This window comes from Lepisma saccharinum, chromosome 4 (genome assembly GCF_977018435.1).
Source record: "Lepisma saccharinum chromosome 4, izLepSacc3.1, whole genome shotgun sequence".
Classification (NCBI taxonomy): Eukaryota; Metazoa; Arthropoda; class Insecta; order Zygentoma; family Lepismatidae; genus Lepisma; species Lepisma saccharinum.
Window position 1 is genome coordinate 62,357,650 of NC_139232.1, and position 22,304 is coordinate 62,379,953.

Below are 22,304 nucleotides of genomic sequence, written 5' to 3' on the forward strand. Positions count from 1 at the left end.
CACCCAGTTGCGGCCAGTTTTTTTTGTTTCGCTGCTGGGCACGCCAGTGACGCAGAAAGCTCCAAAGGCGCAGCGATCCAAATCATGATGAGCGTGGGAACGTGAGGCGATAATATCTGATTGTCTTCGTCGCCATTATTCCCACCGAGGTCACCCGCACAAAAAAACTGGTCGCAACTGGGTGGAGTAGACCTTCCGGTGATATTGTGTTGGTTTCGCTCGCTGGGCACGCCAGAAGCACTCGGGTATTAATCAATCAACGTCTGGTGAATCGGGGGGGGGGGGGGGTGATACATGCCAAGGCTTTTGCCTGCTTTTTTGCTATTCTTCGCACATCAGTTGCAGTCGAGTATTGCTACTGGGTAGTCGCATAAAAGTGTACGCTATACCAAGTGTAAATATCAAGTGTAATAGAAGCCGAATTAGTTTGGTCTGTCAGGTGAGTACCATATCAGCATAAGTTATACGCACACAAGTTGCTTGACTAGCTATAAAACTAAAATTTACGCAGTAAGGCTAATCGAAACTGGGTCTACAGTGGGATCCGAACCACTTCCACTGGGTATCGAACTTGGAGTTTACAATTATACAAGTGTACAGGGGAAATTTTATTTTTTTTTGAATTTGTTGATACTCTCGATTGGATTTTGTTGTTTTAAGTCTATTTTATGCATAGTAAGGCTAATCGAAACTGAGCCTACAGCGAGATCCGAACCACCTCTGCAGGATATCGAACTTTGAGTTTAAAATTATACATGTGTACAGGAGAAACTCTATTTTTTGAATTTGTTGATACTCTGGATTGGATTTTGTTGTTTTTTAAATCTATTTTATGCACAGTAAGGCTAATCGGGACTGGACCTACAGTTTCAAGAACTACTTGTGCGGGTATCGAAGCCGAGATTACAAGGCTATTGCAGTGCTATCGCAGAGGCTGGTGGAAGTACTGATTGATTTGATGTTTTAAGTCTATTTTATGCACAGTAAGGCTAATCGGGACTGGACCTACAGTTTTAAGAACTACTTGTGCGGGTATCGAAGCCGAGATTTTTTGATTATAATGCTATCGCTGCGCCATCGCAAAGGCTAGTAGAAGTACATAGTTATTCGAATCTTATTTATTTAGACTTACAGTCTAAAAAAATATCATGGTATTATTATTTCTGCAATTATTTGCAATCTTGGCCAGAGAGAGGAGAAGAGGAAAAAAAAATAATATTTTTGTTTCAATATCGAACCTATATTTTAAATTTATACATGTGTGTATGCGTGCAGGGAGTATTTTTTTTTGATCGGGTGGGTTGTAAGGTGAGTGAACATGTAGGAAAAATACTGGTATATTAATTGATTGATTGATTGATTTAGTTTATTTTATTTTGCGTTTTGTGCCTCTTGGCTAATTTGCGAAGATGGGGGTGAATGATGAAATTGATGAATGGATATTTACAAACAACCAAACCCAAACGGGATTCGAACCCGGGACCCTTGGCATCGCAGCACGATGTCCTAACCACTCGGCCACAGGGTCGGACAAGTACTGGTATATGCATAGACCAAAGTTACATGGTTCTAGGCCCCATAGGAGCCGAGAAAATCAATGTCTTGGAAAATGTCTTAAGACAAATATCTTAATCTTTAAGAAAGTCGACTTCCGGTCTGTCAAGATGTTACTTCCGGTCTGTCAAGAAAATTTTCTTAAGACAAAAATCTTAAGATGTTTTCCAAGACATTGATTTTCTCGGCTCCTAATTGAGCTAGGATGATGATTTTAGGTTTGTTGGATAGGATTCGACGAGAACTATTCGACTGGCAAAAAAAATCAATTCCACCCCCTCAAGTTTCGGAAATACAGACAATTTTTTTATTTTTTGAGAAACTTGATTTGCTGGCTTAGTTTTTACCCTATTTCGAAAATTTTAATAGTATTCGATACAAAATTAGAAGTACTCTACAACCTAATGGAGGGATGATGACTAGTGCCTGCTGTTTTTGAGTTATTTTGGATTAAAATTTCAAGATGTAATTTCTAAGATGTTTTGTAATTTATAAACTATGGGTTGTAGGAAAACGATTCTTGCTCTATCTGCTATTGCCCGACAAATACTATAAACACAAATAAATTTTAAAAAAAAATAAAGATCGAAAATAATTTTGTTTTCTGAAAATAAAAAATATGTGTATGGAAAAAAATACGATTGTGTAATTTTTTTATGATGTATGTTTGCATATAAAAATAAGTATACCTGAAAGTTTTAGAATTTCAAAATAACTATATATATATTTGCTATTATATCAGCCAAAACAAAAAAAATATATATAAACAAGTATATTTTCATAGTTTCACACCTCTACTAGATTGGTGGAAAAATATACTAGTGGGCAATAAAATCTGAAGAAAATTCGTGTCTAGCGAAAGTAAGCTAAATAAAATTACACATACATACAATATTTATTGTGTTTTTTCCATCTACAATCATATTTTTCTTATATATTTTTTTATATTTTTTTATAGAGTTGATTAAAACACATATTTGAGGAAGACAACGCTTCCCATATATAAATAAACATACCCCGAAAAAATGCCCTCTATGAAAAGTTGCCCTGTGTGCAAAAAAACTATATTAAGCAAAAATTTTGCAAGACATTGTCGCACCTGCGTGCCAGACAAGCATTTGGCTGCCACTGAACTGTGTTCCGGATGCAATAAACATATTACGATTGCGTATGCCAAGAAACATAAGCTTACTTGTCTAAGCAAAAATACATCTGGGGCACAGCCTTCGACCTCCACCAAGAGAGAGGCAGAAGCAGCCACCATCAATGCACCACTCGCCAAACGTGTCAAGCATGTGGCGAAAGCGAACCAGTCTGCTTTCCAGCATTTGTTAGAAGACTTTCCTTTTACTTCGGAGGACTCATGCGACGTGCGTAGCTTTTTGGAGAACGTGCAAGCCCAAATTATTTCCATTCTCGGCGATGCGCTTGCAACGCACTCTACCAAATTCTACGCATCGCTTTGTTGCTGGTACAAGAAGCCGTCTGACGAAATTTACAGCTTCTGCCACAACACCAAGGCGAAGACGCTACATCTGGCGGATGTCGAAAACCTAGAGGTCATCTACAACAAGTTTGCCGAGGAGCTGGTGGCAAAGCAGGAGGAACATCAAGCCAAGGGCTCGGGGGGTTCGCTGTGTGGTGAGCCTCACGAACTGCGCGTCAAACTTTGCAAGTTTGTGCCTCTCTCCGCCTCCAGCTACGTTCGCTTACCAGAAGCGATTGAGGATAAAAAGGCTGTCCTGAACATTCAAAACAGTGACGCCAAGTGCTTTCTCTGGTCGGTGCTTGCAGCATTACACCCTGTCGACCGGAAAAACCATCCACACCGAGTTAACCACTACCTACCCTACGAGCCAGAGCTGGAAGATGCGATGGCTGGGATCGACTACCCGGTGGCGCTTTCGGACATTCGCAAGTTTGAGGCCCGTACACACAACCCTCGGTTGGCCATCAACGTTTATGGCCTCACCGAAAACAAAAATGTGGTGTACCCCATCCGGGTGAGCGACATAGACAACAATGATGCTCGAGAAATCCATCTCCTACTCATCAAGAACGAGACCCATCACCACTACACTCTTATTCGCTCCCTCTCTAGACTTGTGTCGAGTCAAAAAAGCAAGCATCATGGTAGCATAGAAGTTTGTCGAAAGTGTCTGATCACTTTTGACAACCAACAACAAAAACACCAGAGCTTACAAGAAGAAAACATCGCTGCCGAGAAGCTTGCTAACCACAAGCTCTACTGCAATGCCAACGAACCTGGGTTGGCAGACTTGCCCAAACCTGGTGCCGTGGAGCGTTTCCACATGCACGGTGCCATGGTAGAGCACCCCGCTATCATCATCGCGGATTTCGAAGCCTTCCTCAAACCCCTGTCCACTTGCGACCCCGATCCTGAAGTTTCTTCCACCACCCCTTACCAACTCCACGATGCATCCAGTTTCGCTTACGTTGTGGTGCGACGAGATCAACACATCGCCCCCGAGCCCTATGTGTATCGCGGTCCCGACGCAGCCAAACACTTCCTCGAGAGGATGGTTGTGGAAGCCAACGAGATAGGGAAGGTGCTGTTGACCCCCAAGTCTATGCTCCCACTGTCCCCCGATGATCAACGTAGACACGACGAGGCCATCACTTGCCCTGTCTGCGTCGAGGAGTACACCGCCAACAACCGTAAAGTCCGTCACCACGATCACTTTAGCGGTAGGTACGTTGGTTCTTGGTGCAACGATTGCAACCGCTTGGCCCGGGACCCGCGCTTCATCCCTGTGTTTTTTCACAACGGCTCGGGGTACGACTTTCACCACCTGATCAAGCATCTTGGGTACGACGACATGCGAATCAACGTCCTGGCACAAAACGAGGAGCGTTACATCAGTGTGAGCAAACTAGTGTCGATCCTGGGAGCAGACTCTACCGTCGAGCTTCGCTTCCTCGACTCCCTGAGGTTCCTCCCGGCCAGCCTCGATGCCCTTGCAGGGAAGCTGAGCAACGAGCAAATGCTTATTACCTCTGCGAATTTTCCAAACTTGGACGCCGGTCTCTTCAGGCGTAAGGGGGTCTACCCCTACGAATACATCACCGACTCTACCAAGTTTGCGGAGACGTCGCTACCTCCCCAGGCGAAGTTCTACAGTCAGCTAAGAGGCTCGAACATCACCGACGAAGAATATCACCACGCCCAGTCCATGTGGCGCGAGCTAGGTTGTCGAACTCTCGGAGACTACCACGACGCCTACCTCAGACTTGATGTGACGCTCCTCGCCGACGTGTTCCAGACGTTCCGGGCGACTGCAATGAACATCTACCACCTGGATCCCGCCTACTTCTATAGTCTCCCCGGACTGGCGTGGTCAGCCATGTTTCTGGTGACGAAAATCAAGCTGGAGCTTCTTTCGGATGTGGACATGATGCTGTTTGTGGAACGCGCCGTGCGGGGTGGAATGGTCCAGGTGTCGCAACGGCACGCGCACGCCAACAACCATCACATGGCTACTAGCTACGACTCCACCCAACCGTCGAGCTACATCATGCACACGGATGTGAATAACTTGTACGGGCACTCCATGATGCAGCCACTCCCTTTTAGAGGGTTCGAGTGGGCTGATCCTTCCAACTTCAACATTAAAGGTTTTGACGATTCGGAACATGGGTTCTTCGCCGAGGTGGACCTTGAGTTCTCCAAGAACGTGCAGGATTTGTTCTGCGATCTCCCCCCTGCACCCGAGTTCAAGTGTCCGCCCGATTCCAACCAGAAGAAGCTCGTCATGGATTTTGAATCCAAGAAGAATTACGTCCTGCACTACAAGAATCTCCGGTGGTTGATGCAGCAAGGGGTCACAGTCCACGCAGTTCACCGTATCCTCAAGTTCGAGCATTCTCCGTGGTTGCGTCCATATATTGAAGTTAACACTGAACACCGCACCGCAGCCACGTCCGAGCTTGATAAGGATTTCTTCAAGCTCATGAATAATGCGGTGTTTGGCAAGACCATGGAGAATGTACGGAATCGCGTGGACATAAAATTGGTGACGAGGAAAGAGCGATGTCGTCAGCTTGTCGCGAGTCCATTGTTCAAGTCTCGAACAATCTATAACGAGCAGCTGGCTCTGATTCACATGAGGCAAGGTGTGGTGAAACTCACCAAGCCCATCTACGTTGGAGCCACGGTTCTGGATCTGAGCAAGCTCCACATGTTCGAGACATATTACGACATATTACGTCCACACTACGGCCACAACATCTCGCTTCTCTATACGGACACGGACAGCTTGGTGTACCACGTTCACACAGCCGACGCATACGGGGATATAGCCACAGTTCCATCTTTGGTTAACCTCTTTGACACGTCAGGCTATCCCCAACCGAACCAGAGCGGTATCCTGGCCCGCAACAAGAAGGTGCCTGGCAAACTCAAAGATGAGAAGGACGGAGATGTGATTCTCGAGTTTGCAGGTCTTCGCGCCAAGGCCTATACCATCAAAGCCGAGGGTAGCGTTACCAAGAAGGCCAAGGGTGTCGGCAGACAGGTGGTTCGGGAGCATCTCACATTCGAGGACTTCGTGGATTGCCTCAAGACCAGGTCGTCGGTTCTAAGAGCAGAACAGCGCATCCAGAGCGTCGACCATGTGTTGACCACCAACAAAGTGAGGAAGATTGCCCTGGATCCCAACGACGACAAGAGGTGCGTTCTCCAATGTGGAATCCACACACTGCCGTGGGGGCACTATCGCTTAGCAGAAAGCAAAACCTGCAACATATGCCCATCTTCAACAGAAGATTCATAAAAACAAAACAAAAAAAAAAGAAAACAAAAAAAAAAACAACACTGACTGTTATTACAAAAAAAAACTTTGACCGTATTTTAAATAACCAGCATAATATGAATCTTTTTGGTTTCCGAAAACAAACCAACATGGAGACTGTACACCGCGCGACGACAGATCATGAATTTCTACCTTCCATGTTAACTAAACTCAACGGTCTACTGATTGTTCACCTTAACAGCATTTGGACGAAATTGGATGACGATGTGGGCAAGATGTTTTACGTCTTCAACAACAATTTACATTTTTACAAAATTCCGATCGATGGAAAACTTCAAATCACCGTGAATCCGGAAAACGTAGGCGAAATCAAAATATCTACCGGCAAGAACATTTTTCGAATCAAGCACGACAAGATGCTTTCTAACATTACGTACGATGTTTCTGCAGGAGATTGTTTATACGTGGAACTCCTAGGAGATTACGACAAACTCATTCCTCTCTTCGTAGAATTACGAATCATCTATTCTATTATAAATAACCGTTAACCAAAATGCCTAACGACATTTTCGGCAACACTAAGCGTGTAGACCACGCAGAAGAGATTCTCATGTTGGACGTCCGAATTAAAAAGTTGAGGAGCGATTTGATCGCTTTGCAGGAGACCTTAAACAAAAGTTTAGAGTCGGAAATCGCTACGCTCCAAACGCAATGTCTCGACCCCATTCTGAAAATCGATTCCGAACTGAAAACGCTCATAAAAAATTATGTCGACGTACCTTCTTACGACAACGTTCAAAATATACAGTTGAGCGTGGATAAGCTTCAAAATGATTTGGCCAAATTGCAGCAATTTCAATCGAAAAATGAAGATTTGGAAAAATTGAAACTCGAAATCGAAGAACGAACTTCGGCAATCGAAAAGAATTTCTCTGAACTTCAAACCGTCGTGAAGGATATTGATGTAGAACGCTTGCATGTTGTTGTTTCCAAATTACAAGAAGAATTCGCCAGCACGTTGGAAGAAATTAAATCCAAGTTACAGACTTTGGAAGATACCATGACGAACCTACCATCGTCAGACGAACTGCAAGTCATCGGCAAAAGCGTCGCGAACATAAAAATTCAATTGGAGGCTTATCAAGATTTCGAACACATTCAAACCACCATCGCTACGCTTCAGGCATCTCTGGAGTTGATCAACGAAGAAATTAAAAATATTCACGCTGAAGCAAACGCGTTGACGAGCATACAAGACACGTTGAGCACGGTTCAGCAGAAGATCGAATATTTAGAAAATTTGAACGTCGAATCAAACCTTGCTCATTTTCATCACGTACTGGACAACATACAGAATGACTTGGAATCGTTACGGACGAGCGTACCTTCGAGCGAAGATTTGGAAAAATTGAAAACGGCGGTGACGGCACTATCCGATTCGAGCGACATCAAAAATTCATTGAGCGATCTCGAAAGTAGGGTGGCCAATCTCCCCACCTCCAAAGAATTACACGCTTTGAAAAGAAGCATATCACGTATGCTGAAACGACTGGAAACGGAAACGGCGAACGTGGAACAGATTCGAGACGAACTTGCTTCGCTGGTGTCGACGCTGCCCACTTCGCAGAGCGTCGCAGACCTTCACACGCAGTTTACCGAGATGCGAAGCATCGTGAACGATCTTACCGAGAAGAGCTCGAAATTAAATCAAGTCGAGAACCTTCAGAGTATCGTCGTCAACATCAGAGATCAAGTTGGAGTGCTGGAATCCACGCAGGAATCGACGCTGGCCTCTTTCGGTGCCAAATTACAAGAACTCAACGAAAGCTACAAGCAGTTGAACGTGGAAGTGAAAATCAAGCCGTCATTTTCTACAGTAACGGATACCATCGTCGAACATTTGTTGCCCGTACAAAATACACTGGGACAGCTTCACAGCAACCTCGTTAGCGTCGATACTAAATTCGCCAAACTGCATTCTCTGCAAGCTATCGAAATCAACAGCGTACCCAATCAACAGAGAATCTCCACGTTCGTCGAAGGTAACAAACTGTACATGTTACATCCTTATCATCCGTACTACAAGTTTCTCCTCGATGGCACGATTCAGATAAACGAATTTTCGTACTGGTCTCACGGCAGAAAAGCTAGCGTTCCCACCATGACCCTGATATCGAATCGTGGTGTTCAGAAAGCAGGAAACATTCCTCTGGCACGTTGGAACGAAACGCGCAACATATATGAAATACACGAAGACGAAGATCTCACCGTTTTTGACGTGAGTGCCGGCGATAAGCTGATCATTCAAAACACGAGCGAAGTGCCACCCTCTTTGAATCCCATCACGCTGGTGCTTCTCTTCAAACGTAATCTCTAAAAAAATGTCTAGGCAAGCTATTGTCCAAGAATTGCATAAACCTGCACGCCGCAACTACGAACGTTTGGCGGTGGTGACCAAGGGAATCGACGACCTCTGGCAAAGTGACCTCGTGGAGATGAGTAGCGGCAATCTAAAAAATGTGCATAAATTGAACAAGGGCAACAAGTACCTCCTCACCGTCATAGACACGTTTTCGAAATTCGCATGGGCTCTACCTTTGAAGGCGAAAACGGGGACGTGCGTCATGGAAGCATTCAAGACAATTTTTCGCGAAAGCGGCAGACGACCTCGGTTTTTGCAAACAGACAACGGTAAAGAATTTTACAATGCTGTATTCCAAAAGTTTATTCGGAAACACGACATTCGACATTACTCAACCTTCAGTCACATCAAAGCCAGCATCGTGGAAAGATTTAATCGAACCTTGAAAACACACATGTGGAAACGATTCACGCTTCGAGGAAATTACAAATGGGTCGACATACTGCCGGAACTCGTCGACACCTATAATGATAGGGTACACAGAACGATAGGCATGAAGCCAGCTGACGTTACGAAATCTGACGAGCAGCATTTAATTTCTACAGTTTACTGTCCAAAGTACACTCCCACGACTACCAAGAAATCAAAATTCAAAATTGGAGACCAGGTGAGGATCAGCAAATTCAAACGCACCTTCGAGAAGGGGTTCACAAAAAATTGGAGCACGGAACTTTTTACGGTGGTTCGAGTTTTACCCGGAAACCGACACACGTATATAATAAAAGATAGTAGCGGCGAGATTTTGAAAGGAAGATTTTACGAAGAGGAACTCTCTAAAACAAAACATCCCGACACGTACCTCATCGAGAAAGTATTGCGTAGAAAAGGCGACAAACTGTTTGTCAAATGGCTGGGACTTCCGGAAAAAAGTTGGATCAACGCGAACGAAGTGATCTTGTAAGTACGTGGAACGTGGTGAAACGTCTACCGGATTCGGAAAGTCAAACGAGAAAAAAGAACGGTGAGTTGCTTCCCGACAGCATCCGCTGTCTGATCGTAGGTCCTTCGGGGTGTGGAAAAACAACACTGCTCGTGGACAATTTTCTCCTCGCACCGAATTGGTTAGATTGGAAGAACAGGCACCTCTACGTATTTTCGAAAAGTTTGGAGCAAGCGAAATACCAGCAACTGATGAAACTGTACGATGGTCTGGACATTGCAACGTTCGCTTCGGAAATAAAACCACTCGACGATTGTCGTGAAAATTCAGTTGTTGTGTTCGACGATGTTATCCTGGAAAATCAAAATGAAATTCGCAATTTTTTCACGCAAGGTCGTCACAAAGGAATAGATTGCTTCTTCCTAGCTCAAACGTTTTCCAAAATTCCAAAACAGTTAGTACGCGACAACGCTAATTTCATATGTTTGTTTCGTCAAGATCACACCAACCTCAAGCACGCGTACGATGACTACGTAGGCGGAGACATGAACTACAATCAATTTTCGGAACGCTGCTGCTCCCACTGTTGGAACAGTGACGATTTCGGATTCGCGACGATCGACATGACGAGAAAACCTAACGAGGGAAAATACAGAAACAAAATCAACGACTTTCTAAACGTTGCAACGTTGTGAGAAACGATGAGTATAAATAACGCTATGACGAAACGAAAAATCGAAGACGAAAATCTCAAGTTGCGAAACTACCTCGCGAAACGCTTCAAAGGTTGGAAATCCGAGAATCGCGGATTCTACGAAGAGAAGAAACGTCAAGATCAACCTGTGATCGACGCCATCGGCGATCTAGGTAAAGAAATTAAAGGTGTCACGGAACAAAATAAAAATTTGATCAACGAACTCGTACCACTTGCAGCTAAAAGTTACACCGTACCCACGCCCATTTCGAGCATTCCTTCGACGCCGTTCGAACTGAAGGACGTACCGGCACGACATCGAGCCATAGGTAACACACCGTCGTCTTTGGATAAGATCGAGTTGGGACCTTTGGCACGAGACTACCTGAGCACGGCGAAATTCGACAAGGATGAAGTTTTCGGATTGTATCCGAGCATGGAGAGCAACGAAGGCGGCGGTGTGGTTTGGAAGATTGGAAAATCGAAAGTTACCTTCGAAGGCAACGACATTAAAGTTAATTTAGGCGAGAAGGATAGTTGGAACAGGTATCCGGGTACGGTGGGACTGTGGGAACTCGTTGCCAAAAAGCAGCCGAAAGATTACACCGACGAAGATTACCAGAGTTACAAGGAAATTTTGATCATGACGGATGCCTTGTACCAGAACAACGACGCCTCGCAGAATAGGGTGAAATCGAGCAGCGGCGAGAAGTACAGAAATCTCATCAAGCCGATATGGAACCAGGTGAAAACAGGCAGCGGCGTCAAACTCTACAACACCCTACCCAAAGAGTTCGTTTGGGTGGACGACGTGCGCAAGCTCATAGACAGGTTGTTGGTTATTGCAGGAGAGGAGAATGCAGGCAATCGTAATTTCTACAACGAGAAGATGGGAATTATGGACATGATCAGCGCCAAACTTTCCAACTTCATCGTGAACGACGACAAGGGCATAGGTCACCTCATCAAAATTATCAACACGCTGCCTCCGAGATTCTGGAACATGGCCGAAGGAAAGGGACTCGTGAACGACATCATCAACAAGTTACCTTTCGAGATGCATTTACCCGGCTACCAGTACTGTGGACCGGGTACCAAACTCGAGAAAAGATTGGAGAGAGGAGACAAGGGTGTGAATCCGTTGGATGCCGCATGCAAAGATCATGACATCGCCTACAACACCACTCGCACCGATCTGGATGCACGTCACGAAGCAGACAGAAAGTTAGAGCACGCAGCTTTCGAAAGATTCGTTAGCAGAGACGCTTCGCTGGGAGAAAGAGTTGCAGCACTGGGCACCACCATCGCCATGAACACGAAACAAAAATTTGGGTGGGGTATATAAATAACATACAGTAAAAAAAAAAAAAAAAAAAACACATCATGTCTGGTATAACCGTCTTGCCACACGAACTGTTGTGTAAAATTTTTAAACACGCAGTAAACGGAGATGTTAATAAACTTTTAATCATAGCGAGATCAACGCCGGAATTTCGCATCCCTTGTGAAATGGCTGTTAAGGATTATCTTCGGGAGATCAGTGGCATGAGGTGCGGTGATCTCGACACTCTTCTTTCGGCTGCAGGGGAAAAATTAAACGAGAGGATGGACGAACTGCACGAGGCGAGGCAGGGAAGAAGACAATACACGGATGATTGGCGTAGATCTAAACAAGAGACGGAAGATATTATCACGCACATCATCGTGTTTTCCGAAGCACGAACTTTTTTCCTCTGTCGAAAACTTGATATATAAATAACACACACACTGAAAATTTCTCTTCAATATGACGACTGAAAAAATGAGTGACTTTCAAGCATTAAAACAAATGCTAAATTTGTCAGTAGAGTATGTAAAAATTCAGGAATTAGAAGTGGACAAACCTTACACGATAACTTCCGGTTCAATTGTTTCTACCCAGTATGGTCCCAAGGCGCGTTTGTTGCTCAACGCACAATACAGTCTATTTTTACCAGATCGATACGCTAACATGTTATCCGACGAGAAGCTAGCTATTTTAATCGAGAACAAAACTCAAATCGTGTACAAGGGTACAAAGGAACTTCTTGGTAAGAAAACAAAGCACGTAATAGAATTTGTGTAACAGCTCTGCGCGGAGTATATCCTTGAAAAAAAAAATTACACGGAACAAAAAAATCTCAGAACATTTATATATAAATAACATACCGAAAAAAATTACACAAAACAAAAAAAATCTCAAAACATATATATAAATAACATACCGTGAAGATAACATATAGAGCATCAACATGAAGCCCAAAGGTGTCGTGTACCAGATACCATACTCCAATCTGAAAAATCTAGGTACCCTCGATGGTTTACTCACCAAAAAACAACGCGAGAAGAAACGTTCTTGCTTGATGAAAGGACACGGAATGAAATTACTTCTCAGCACACCTCAATTGAGACGCTTGCAGCGTTCGCGGAAACAGCAAAAAATCGGAGGTTTCATATTCAGCATCCCAGCCATCCTGGCAGCATTGGGGGCTGTTGGAAGTTTGGCCGGCGGAAGTGCCGCCATCGCGAAAACCGTCATCGACTCGAAGAAGAACAAAGCCGAGTTGGAAGAACAGAAACGTCACAACCTGGCTATGGAGAAGAAGGGGAAAGGTATAACCAAAAAACAAAAAAGCAACCTCGATGCTTTGAAGAAATATAAAAAAAAGAAGAAGCCCTGTCCAACTTCGATATTGAATCTCTGATCGAACTGTTGGGAATAAAAAACTTCAGGGGTGTTTTCATGTCCGATTCTCTACCCTCTGCTGTGAAGAAAAAGGAGTATGGCGTGGTCAACCTGGACAGTTACAAAAATCCTGGTACACATTGGATATGCTACCTCAAAATTGACGATAACAATGCATTTGTTTTCGATTCGTTCGGTGGCACACCACCTGCCAGGTTGGTGAAGTATCTCAGTGTTGCCAACCTCTACTACAATGACAAACGCATCCAGGGTTTCACCGATGTTAACTGCGGCCACCTATGCCTTTCTGTTCTCGCATACATGTCTAAAATAAATAACCCGTCGGTGGAACATTTTCAGAAAGCATTGTGGAATCTTAAATACGATGGGCGTGTTCCATCTCACGAGCGAATCTTCAATCTTGAAACTCACGCTGCACGACGACATCGTCTATCCTAAATCCGTGGCTCTGCGTGCATTCTACAGCATGTACCTCATACCTAACGTCACGCAGCACAACAACAAAATTAGCGTCGGAAGCAAACACATTGTCGTCACGCCAGGTCAATACAATCTTTCCACTTTGCAAGCTCAGTTACCCAAAGGCACGTACCTTTCTCAAAATTCGGTCACGCACAGAGTGGAAATCGTATCGGCAACGGAGACCGTGGACCTGGGCACCATAGGAGAACTTCTAGGTTTCGAGAACAACACCAAACTCGAAGCTGGCATCAAGCACACGGCAGTCAATATTCCTAAATTTCTAGCCATCGAAACTCTGAACGTTCACTGCAACGTGGCGGAAGGCATGATCACGAAATCCTCGGACGGATTGTTAGGAAGTCACAAGCAGACAGGAATCATAGCTACGTTCAAACCCAGTTCCGAATTCATGGAACCGATCATCTACACACCCTCTTCGCCGATCTATTTTCCAGTATGCCGCAACCGCATAGACGACATAGAGTTGGTGGTGACAAACGAGAAAGGAGACGTGGTGGATTTCGCAGGTGCCACTACGACGGCCATCGTGGAGATCAACGTATAATAAATAACACACATAGTGAAAATGGAGCAAATCGAAAGTTACGAATTGCAATCTTTCCCTCCCAACCGTCGCACGTTCGCCAATCTCAACGAAGCAAACAGGGAGATCGAATACGACGTGGACGTAGGCGATGGGTTCGTTCATCCTCACAGAGCGGACCTCTACCTTCAATTCGACGTGGTGAAGAAGGAAAGCGGAGATGCGTTTCCGCCCAATGCAAATTTGATACTCGTGGACAACTTCGTGCCTCACCTGTTCTCGCAGGTGGAGGTGAGGAAACACAACACCGTCATAGACAGAATAGATTATCCAGGCATCACGTCGACGGCAGTGGGAACATTGAAATTATCCAAAACAGACGCAGCATACTACCAGGCGGGAGGATTCGAAGCGGGGACCAAAATATCGACTAAAAGTCACACGGTGCTTTTTCCCATGCGTCTGCTGCCGGGATTCTTCTCGGACTACAAGGAGATCATGTGGAAGGGGGGATTGCGCGTCACGTTTCGAAGAGCGGCCAACGACAACAACGCACTGATGCGATACACTAACTTGAACGCCGACGGCACGCCGATAGCCAACACATTACCTGAAGCGGCCAAGTGCGTCATCCGGAGCATGGAATTGAGAATGCCGATCGTAGAATACGAAACAAACTACGCCCTCAAGTACAAAGCGGAGATCTTGAAGAGTCCGCAGGTACCGATTCACTTTCACGGTTACCAGTGCGTGCAGAAGATGGCGTCGGGAAGTCACATGGAATTCGACGTGACGACGCAGTTCAACAACATACAGTTCGACATGCCAGATTTCGTCGTCGTGCTCTTTCAGACCGGGCGCGATAACAACCAGGAAAAAAATTCCAGCATGTTCGACGACTGCAAGATCAAGAATGTTTATCTGAAGAATGGCAGAAACGAAGTGTTCCCGCGCGAGAATTACAACCTCGACATAACCAAAGACGATTACCTCAAACTTTACGAAGCTTACACCTCTTTCAAACGCGTGACCGAGGGAAGCATGGACATGTACTACACGCCCAGCGAATTCAAAACCCGCAGACCCATGTTCGTCATCAATACCACGAAGAGGAAGCAGGTGGTGGTCAACGATCGAACCAACATCAAGGTCGTCTGCGAGTTCCACGACGCGCTGCCCGAGGACACCGTATGCAGCGTTATCCTGATTGCAGAGAAGTCCTTCGTCCACGACGTGAAGAACGAGAGGGTCACAGAGCAGTTTTAACAAGTTTTTTTACATTTTTTTCTTGCACAATAAGAAATTTTTGTACTAGCACAATCAGTTTCAATGGCACAATACGAAAATTTCACTAGTTCAGATCAGTTACAAATGTCTATTTCATTAGTTATCAGTTACAATATCTTTTTTGCACTATAGCACGAGAGACAATCAGAAAATTTGCACAAAAAAAATTTGTTGTTGTTTTTTTTTACACGAGAAAATTAACAATAAAATTCTTTTTTATCGTTTCAGATGCTGTCGAAACATCAAAAACACATACACACACACTAGAAAAAAAGCATGCAACTTTATTTGTAACACACACACATACATTATCCATCTTCATCAAAAAAATATTATAATAAACATAATTATTTTTATCTATATCTCACAATAAAACTCTATATCCAAAAATATTACAACATCAAAATAACACTAGAGTCGTTAGTACACGTTGCATGCATTACGGAGGTCCTCTGTAGGGTTTCATGGAAGTTTGGGGGGAAAAAAAAAAACACGTGAAACCCTACAGAGGTGCGACTATCTAGAGTCGCAGCCGTTAGAACCTTTTTGGGTTGGGCACCACGCACCCTGGCGGGGTTAGGGGCCAGGAATCCTAAAAAACAACAATTATTTATTTGTTTGTTTGCGTCACAATACAGGTGCGCGCATATGCATGTGCAGCACATCGTTCCCGCGATAAGGTTTTTACAAAAATCCCGATATACATTGACGCCCAGAACTTGGAAATAAGGCATATTCGCTCACCACTGTTGCCAGCTTAGTCTCCCTCTTTATCTTACGGCAACATTGACGTCTCTAGTTTTTTTTTTAATTGCAGGTAGGTTGCCAACACACTCTAGTTAATAATGCTACATATTATACACGCACACACGCACACACATACTGTGTTGCCATCTCTCTTTTACGGCAGTATATATTTGTTGCCGGCTCTATTGCACAGTGTGTGTATGTTACGCCAGTGTATAAATTGGCTAAACCCTTATCAAGTAAGAAAAACTATAGGTAGGTGTTGGCAGCATTGTCGGTTGTTTAACTCTTCCCCCTCTCTCTTTTTTTTTGTAAAAAAAAACCATGGTAGAAATACCAGTAGGTTGGCAACCTTGATTTATGCAATTAATTAAAGCAAGCCTCAAGCCTCAAGCAAGATTGCCAGCTCCTTGCCTTAGGTTAGGTTAGACCAAAATAAAAACCTTGGTAACTTTTCGAGTAAAATATTGGCAACACTGCAAGACAAGCCTCAAGCAGTGTTGCCAGCTCCTTGCTTGAGGTTAGGTTAGACCAAGATAAAAACCTTGGTCATTTTTTTCGAGTAAGAGGTTGGCAACACTGCGAGCCCCACCGAGCCCCAGCTGGCAACACTGCGAGAAAAGCCTCGAGCAAGATTGCCAGCTCCTCGCGTTAGGTTAGATTAGCCCAAGAAATAAAAACCTTGGTAACTTTTCGAGTAAGAGGTTGGCACTGAGCCTCACCGAGCCCCAGCTGGCAACACTGCGAGAAAAGCCTCAAGCAAGGTTGCCAGCTCCTTGTTTGAGGTTAGGTTAGACCGAAAAAGAAAAACCTTGGTTATTTTTTCGAGTAAGAGGTTGGCAACACTGTGTACCTCACTATACCTCATTTTCGGGCGCAGAATTCTCTTTGCTGTACTACTCAAGGCGTTGCTGATTTTCAATCACTTATTCATTTCACAGCTGATTTGCTATAGAGATGATTGAATCATTTCTTTAAGTGAGACTGTTTCTCAATTACAAAGTGTTTGGAATTTCTTCATTATTGTAGGCAAAATGGATACGCAGATTAATATGTTATTGACTCTAGTTTGATTTATTTAACTAAATATTAATTAGTAAATACACATTCAAATCATGTTCACATATTTAGCTAACTGAGTGGTAATAATGATCTAATATTGACATTATAATCATTTTAATTAAATAAAGATTGGTATCATTTCATTTCATTAACAGATGGTGAATTCTTATTGAAATGAAAACATTTATCTACTAAAGAAAAAAGTATCCAATCTATAATAATTTATTTACTTTGTCGGTTGAAATTAATCTTAAAATGTATTTTTCAATTAGTCTCTAAGAGCCTTTCGTTACTTGAAAGCTAGCATTGTATTGAATTAACTATTTTTTACTTGGATAAAGAAGTACTTAGTTACTAATTATCTGACGTTAACCTATGCTCTACTTAAATAGCCTACTCATTACCAGGAATGAATTACTTAAGATTTCGTTCCTTGTTCTTATTAGATCTTTGTACTGACTAATAATGAACTGGAAACCAATTAAAAATTACGTTTCCTTGTTGACTACTTATATTCGCCTGGAACAATATCTATTTTTGTTTGGTTTGTATTTCTTTAAGTGTTAGCTACACAATAAACCATTATTTCGTTGTTAAAATTCATCTGCCAGAAAAACAACGAACAACTTTTCTCCCAACACTTTATTTCCTTGTTCGAGAAGATTGCGAGTTTCCCATTTGCAAATGAGAAACAGTCTCCACCCACCAGCATCTCCCAACTGTATTGCGGGATACGAAGAGAAACGGCGATTAGGAGACGTCCCATTCCACTTGTTAATCTTTTTCAAGGAACGCTTGCTGCTGTATCCCTTCCTTTTGTCTCCGGGAGGAATTCGGCGTCGCGACGCATCAACACGCTGCGTAACTTCTCCATCGGAACGTGAAATACCGAGGACATTTTCTTTGGAGGGAAGAAATATTTGAGGAAAGAGAATACAATCTTCCAGCAACGAAAGCTGAAAGAATAACGAAGCATAGCGCTGAAGATATCTAAGAAACATGGAGTTCCCAAGCTCGCATAACAAAGCTCAGGATTCTATATCATGAAGAATAGAATGAAATTAAACTGAGTTTAATATGATAAAGTGGTTCGGGAAAGAAGCTGGTTGTACGCACAGAATTAATTTAACCTTACAAATTGGGTAAATAAGAACAGTGCCTTGCACACAGTGTGGTATTTTGAAAATTTCCAGTAACTTTGCTTGAAGTATCGGAATGAATGTTATGTAAGGTTAGTGGCTCAGAAGTAAAACTTAATCCAACACCTGAGAAAAGCTCAGATGAAAGTTGGTTGCGTTGTGATTTATGTCTACCCAGATGTTTCACTGCGTTTCTGTCAACCACCGGCTACTTCGTTCGCTTTTGTACAGCAAACAGAGACTGAGCAGCAATTGAATCAAATGTAAACTCAGTTTCGAACGGAGAGCGAGTTTCAATTTTGTTTCTACTCCAGAATATTCCAATTACACACATGCACACACTTAAAGGGGATGTAGTAACCAGAGCAGTGAAATTCTCCCACATTCCTCCTTCAAATACTACCTGGTTTTCACCGATAATCATATAATGCACGTTGGGCTATATTCTTTGCTCCTATTGTATGGAGCAGAACTGAAAATTTTACTCCTTTGTGAGTACTCAGTCATGTGAGTGAACAACGAATAATGCAATTTAAACTCTCATAACGAAACACACACTTAATGCCCATAAATGAACAACTTATGGCACAGAAAGCGAATGACGTCAAGAAGTGAGAATTTCTGTACGAGATCTTGTTTATTGAGTCGAGAGAGAGTGGAAAAGTTACCACATAGATTCCTGCTACAGTCATCATGGAAAAGTTCGTTTGCACATGTTACGTCATCAATGAAAAATACATAATTGGCTCAGCATCTAATGTTTGAACAACCTTTTGTTATGCCGTTAACTGTTTAGAGTAAGTTAATTTCATTGGTTATATCACCACGAAATATTCGCCAGTCTACAATAAAATATTTCGGTAATAACAGTTATTCGTACTGTAAAATAGATACAGATTGATGCAGTATTCATAAATTGTATGGTCTTATTCTTACACATTAAAAAACTATAATAAATGAGATATTTACAATATGGTATCAAGTACAGTATATCTCTAATTGCTTCTCACTTCATCGATAGCTTTTGCAAAAGAGAATTACCAATCATCCAGTTGCAGTCGTGAGTTTTACGAACCAATTTGTCAACACACAATGTAAATTCCATAAGTCAAATTTACCTTTAACTTCCAAGTTTCTTTCTTGAACGAAGTGTTTAAAAGCTAATAAAAAAATATTGAAATGTGAAAAAATAATGAAAAACCGTTATGCCACACCGGCAGTGGTGGCGATTAGGGGCGTTGGGGGCAGTTGGCCCCCACTTTTTGCCACTTTTCATTCCGCACTGTGACCTCTTGCTAAGCTTTGTCTACCAAGGAAAAGTAAACTGTCCTTGCACCCCCTCCCTTGCAGCCAATCGCCGCTACAGCGCGCCGGGTATTCACTCATTAGATGAATCTAGTGGAAATAATAAAATAATGCATTGAAATAAAATAATAGTTATTATTAGCATTTAATAACGAATGTTTATTACTATTATTATTTAAATATGTTATGAATGTGGTGGTGTATCTGACCATTGATGTGTTCAGCATTATTTAATTATTATAGATTAGAAGATCTTGTCGAAAACCATTTACTTGAAAAGTAATGCTACTCTATACATTATTCTACATTTCGCATATCTAGCCCTTGTAATTTCATAATCTTTTACATGACTCAGTGCTGTATTAGGTTGAATACTGTAATCATAAACTATTATTATTATTTATTCTCTCGTTATTACATGGACGACCTAACCCTGTCTACAAAAAAATTGTGACAACGCTCATGGTTGCAGATTCTCATTCAACTGCAGCAAGATTGTTTTATTGCTCTTTTGTATAGTATCATTTTGTTATGTACTTTCGTGATTTGTTTGTAGAGCATAGTTTTATTGTTGCGCATTTAAATATATATATATCAATATAAATATAAATTTTTAATATATATATATATATATATATATATATATATATATATATATATATATATATATATATATATATATATGGTTATAACCTTCTGTCTGAACATTTTCAAGTTCATATTCGCATGTAAGTTTTGAACGGCTCGGGAGTAAAACATGGTGGCATTTTGGCCATTATTCAGTTTCTTAATCAGAAAGGTTATTACAAGCTATACTGAAGCTCAATTGTTTTCGTGATGTAGTTACCAATTTCAGAAGGGTTTAATGAGTCCAATGCAAATTGCATGACATAGCAATTACACGTGAATATTGAATGATTGCTTTCTTTCCTTCGTAACTCAATAATGACGAAAATGTTACTTTCAATGTTTTACTCCCGAGCCTTTCAATTGTTTCAGTGGTAATGGATGTGCTCTCTACATGTAACCTATGTTCCTTCTTGCGTTAAAATTTTATTTGAGGTTCATTATGATAGAGCAACGCATAAAACACGAAACGTGTATACGTCAGAGCCGGATGTAGGCCAGAACAGAGTAATTAAGGATCAATTTCCACACAGGGAACCACGTTTCTGCCATGATCATTAGGGTGTGTCGAAAAGGAAGTAAAAAGTTTATTTTGTTGTTATTCAGAAACATATAGAAATATTTACCTTGGTGCCTTTTTATTTTTATTTTATTTTATTTTATTTTTCAATAATGAACTCAACAGGCTGGCGCCCAGTTAGAGAGTTCAGAGATACAGGTTTTTATACATGCTTCAGTGACTGTTATTTGATATTGTTTTCATTACACAGTTTTTAAATTGTATATATGGCATAGAGAACAAATCAATATTTTTGTTACGCTTTTCCAAGGCATTGTAGAGAATACTCATTCTCCAGATAGGGGATTTCTTGACAATGTTTGTTCGCGCTCTATTCACAAAAAAGGTTTGATGATTGGGTCGCGTCTTATTGTTAGGAACGCGTAATTTAAATTGTGAGATCCAAAGAGGAGAGCGAAGTTTTCCATTATATATTTTCCAGAGCAGCAGCAGGTCGCGCACTGTCCTTCGATCGTCAAGCCTGTGCATTCGGAGCTCCTCTATTAGATTACTGTACGAATCAAATTTGGGATAAGTACCTTCAAGTTTATACTTCATATAACGTAATATCTTTGATTGTACTCGCTCTATTTTTGTAGTCTGTACTATACTGTCAGTGTTCCATACAACAGACCCGAATTCAAGTTTTGAACGCACTAATGAGTAATATAATACCTTAAGTGTTTGGGTGTCTCGAAAGTCTCTGCCCATTCTAATAATGAACCCGATAAGTTTGTAAGCGTTGCCTATTACTTTGTTAATATGGTGAGTGAAAGTTAGCTTAGAGTCAAAATATATTCCTAGGTCCTTTGCTGTTTCAGATTTTTTTAGATTGGTATTATTAAGTTTATATTGAAAATTTAAGATCGTTTTTTGTTTAGAGTAAGTAACAGAATAGCATTTTGCTGCATTAAGAGAAAGACCGTTGCACAAGCACCACGCACTCAACCTATTTATGTCTTGTTGTAGACAGACACAGTCTTCAATATTTTTTATTCTTTGAAAGAATTTCAGGTCGTCTGCAAATAACAGTTTTCTAGAATTAATCAAATGCTCTGGTAAATCGTTGATTAATAGAAGAAAGAGAAGAGGTCCTATGTTCGACCCTTGAGGTACTCCGGAACGTACTAGAAATTCGCTGGATGTGTGGCCTTTATACGAAATATATTGTTTTCTATTCATTAAATATGACGCCATAAGTTTCCTGAGGGGAAGGGAAAAGTTGAAAGTGCCCGATTTACTTAGTAGTACATCATGATTTACAGTGTCAAAGGCTTTGGAAAAATCAGTGTATATTACATCCACCTGCCCCCCATCATCTAGCACCGTGCTTATATAATGCAGTTTCTCGCCAAGGTTTGTTTCTATTGAGCAGTTGGGCAGAAAGCCATGCTGGTATTCAGAAAAAGTTTCTCTGACATGGTTATATATGTGGCAATATAAGATTTGCTCAAATATTTTAGCAGGGGCAGATAAAAGAGCTATAGGACGATGGTTTTGTATGTTTCTGTTCTCCGAGGATTTC

The 22,304-nt window shown here is 42.0% G+C and overlaps 2 protein-coding genes across 3 annotated transcripts in view; one reads left to right on the forward strand and one right to left on the reverse strand.

Annotated features, from left to right (window-relative positions):
- IA-2 (tyrosine phosphatase IA-2) overlaps window positions 1-22,304 on the reverse strand; it is a 619,991-nt gene that overhangs the window by 375,440 nt on the left and 222,247 nt on the right. The window lies entirely within an intron of this gene.
- LOC145986440 (uncharacterized) lies at window positions 351-17,608 on the forward strand. The gene is made up of 3 exons (XM_083120457.1): window positions 351-439; window positions 2,513-6,244; window positions 17,596-17,608. The coding sequence occupies exons 2-3, from the start codon at window positions 2,580-2,582 to the stop codon at window positions 17,606-17,608; spliced, it is 3,678 nt and encodes a 1,225-aa protein (XP_082976583.1). The 5' UTR covers window positions 351-439; window positions 2,513-2,579.

What these genes read in the sequence shown, in the direction of transcription:
- LOC145986440 (XM_083120457.1), top strand. Translation starts at nt 2,580, where the DNA reads ATGCCCTCTATGAAAAGTTGCCCTGTGTGCAAAAAAACTATATTAAGC.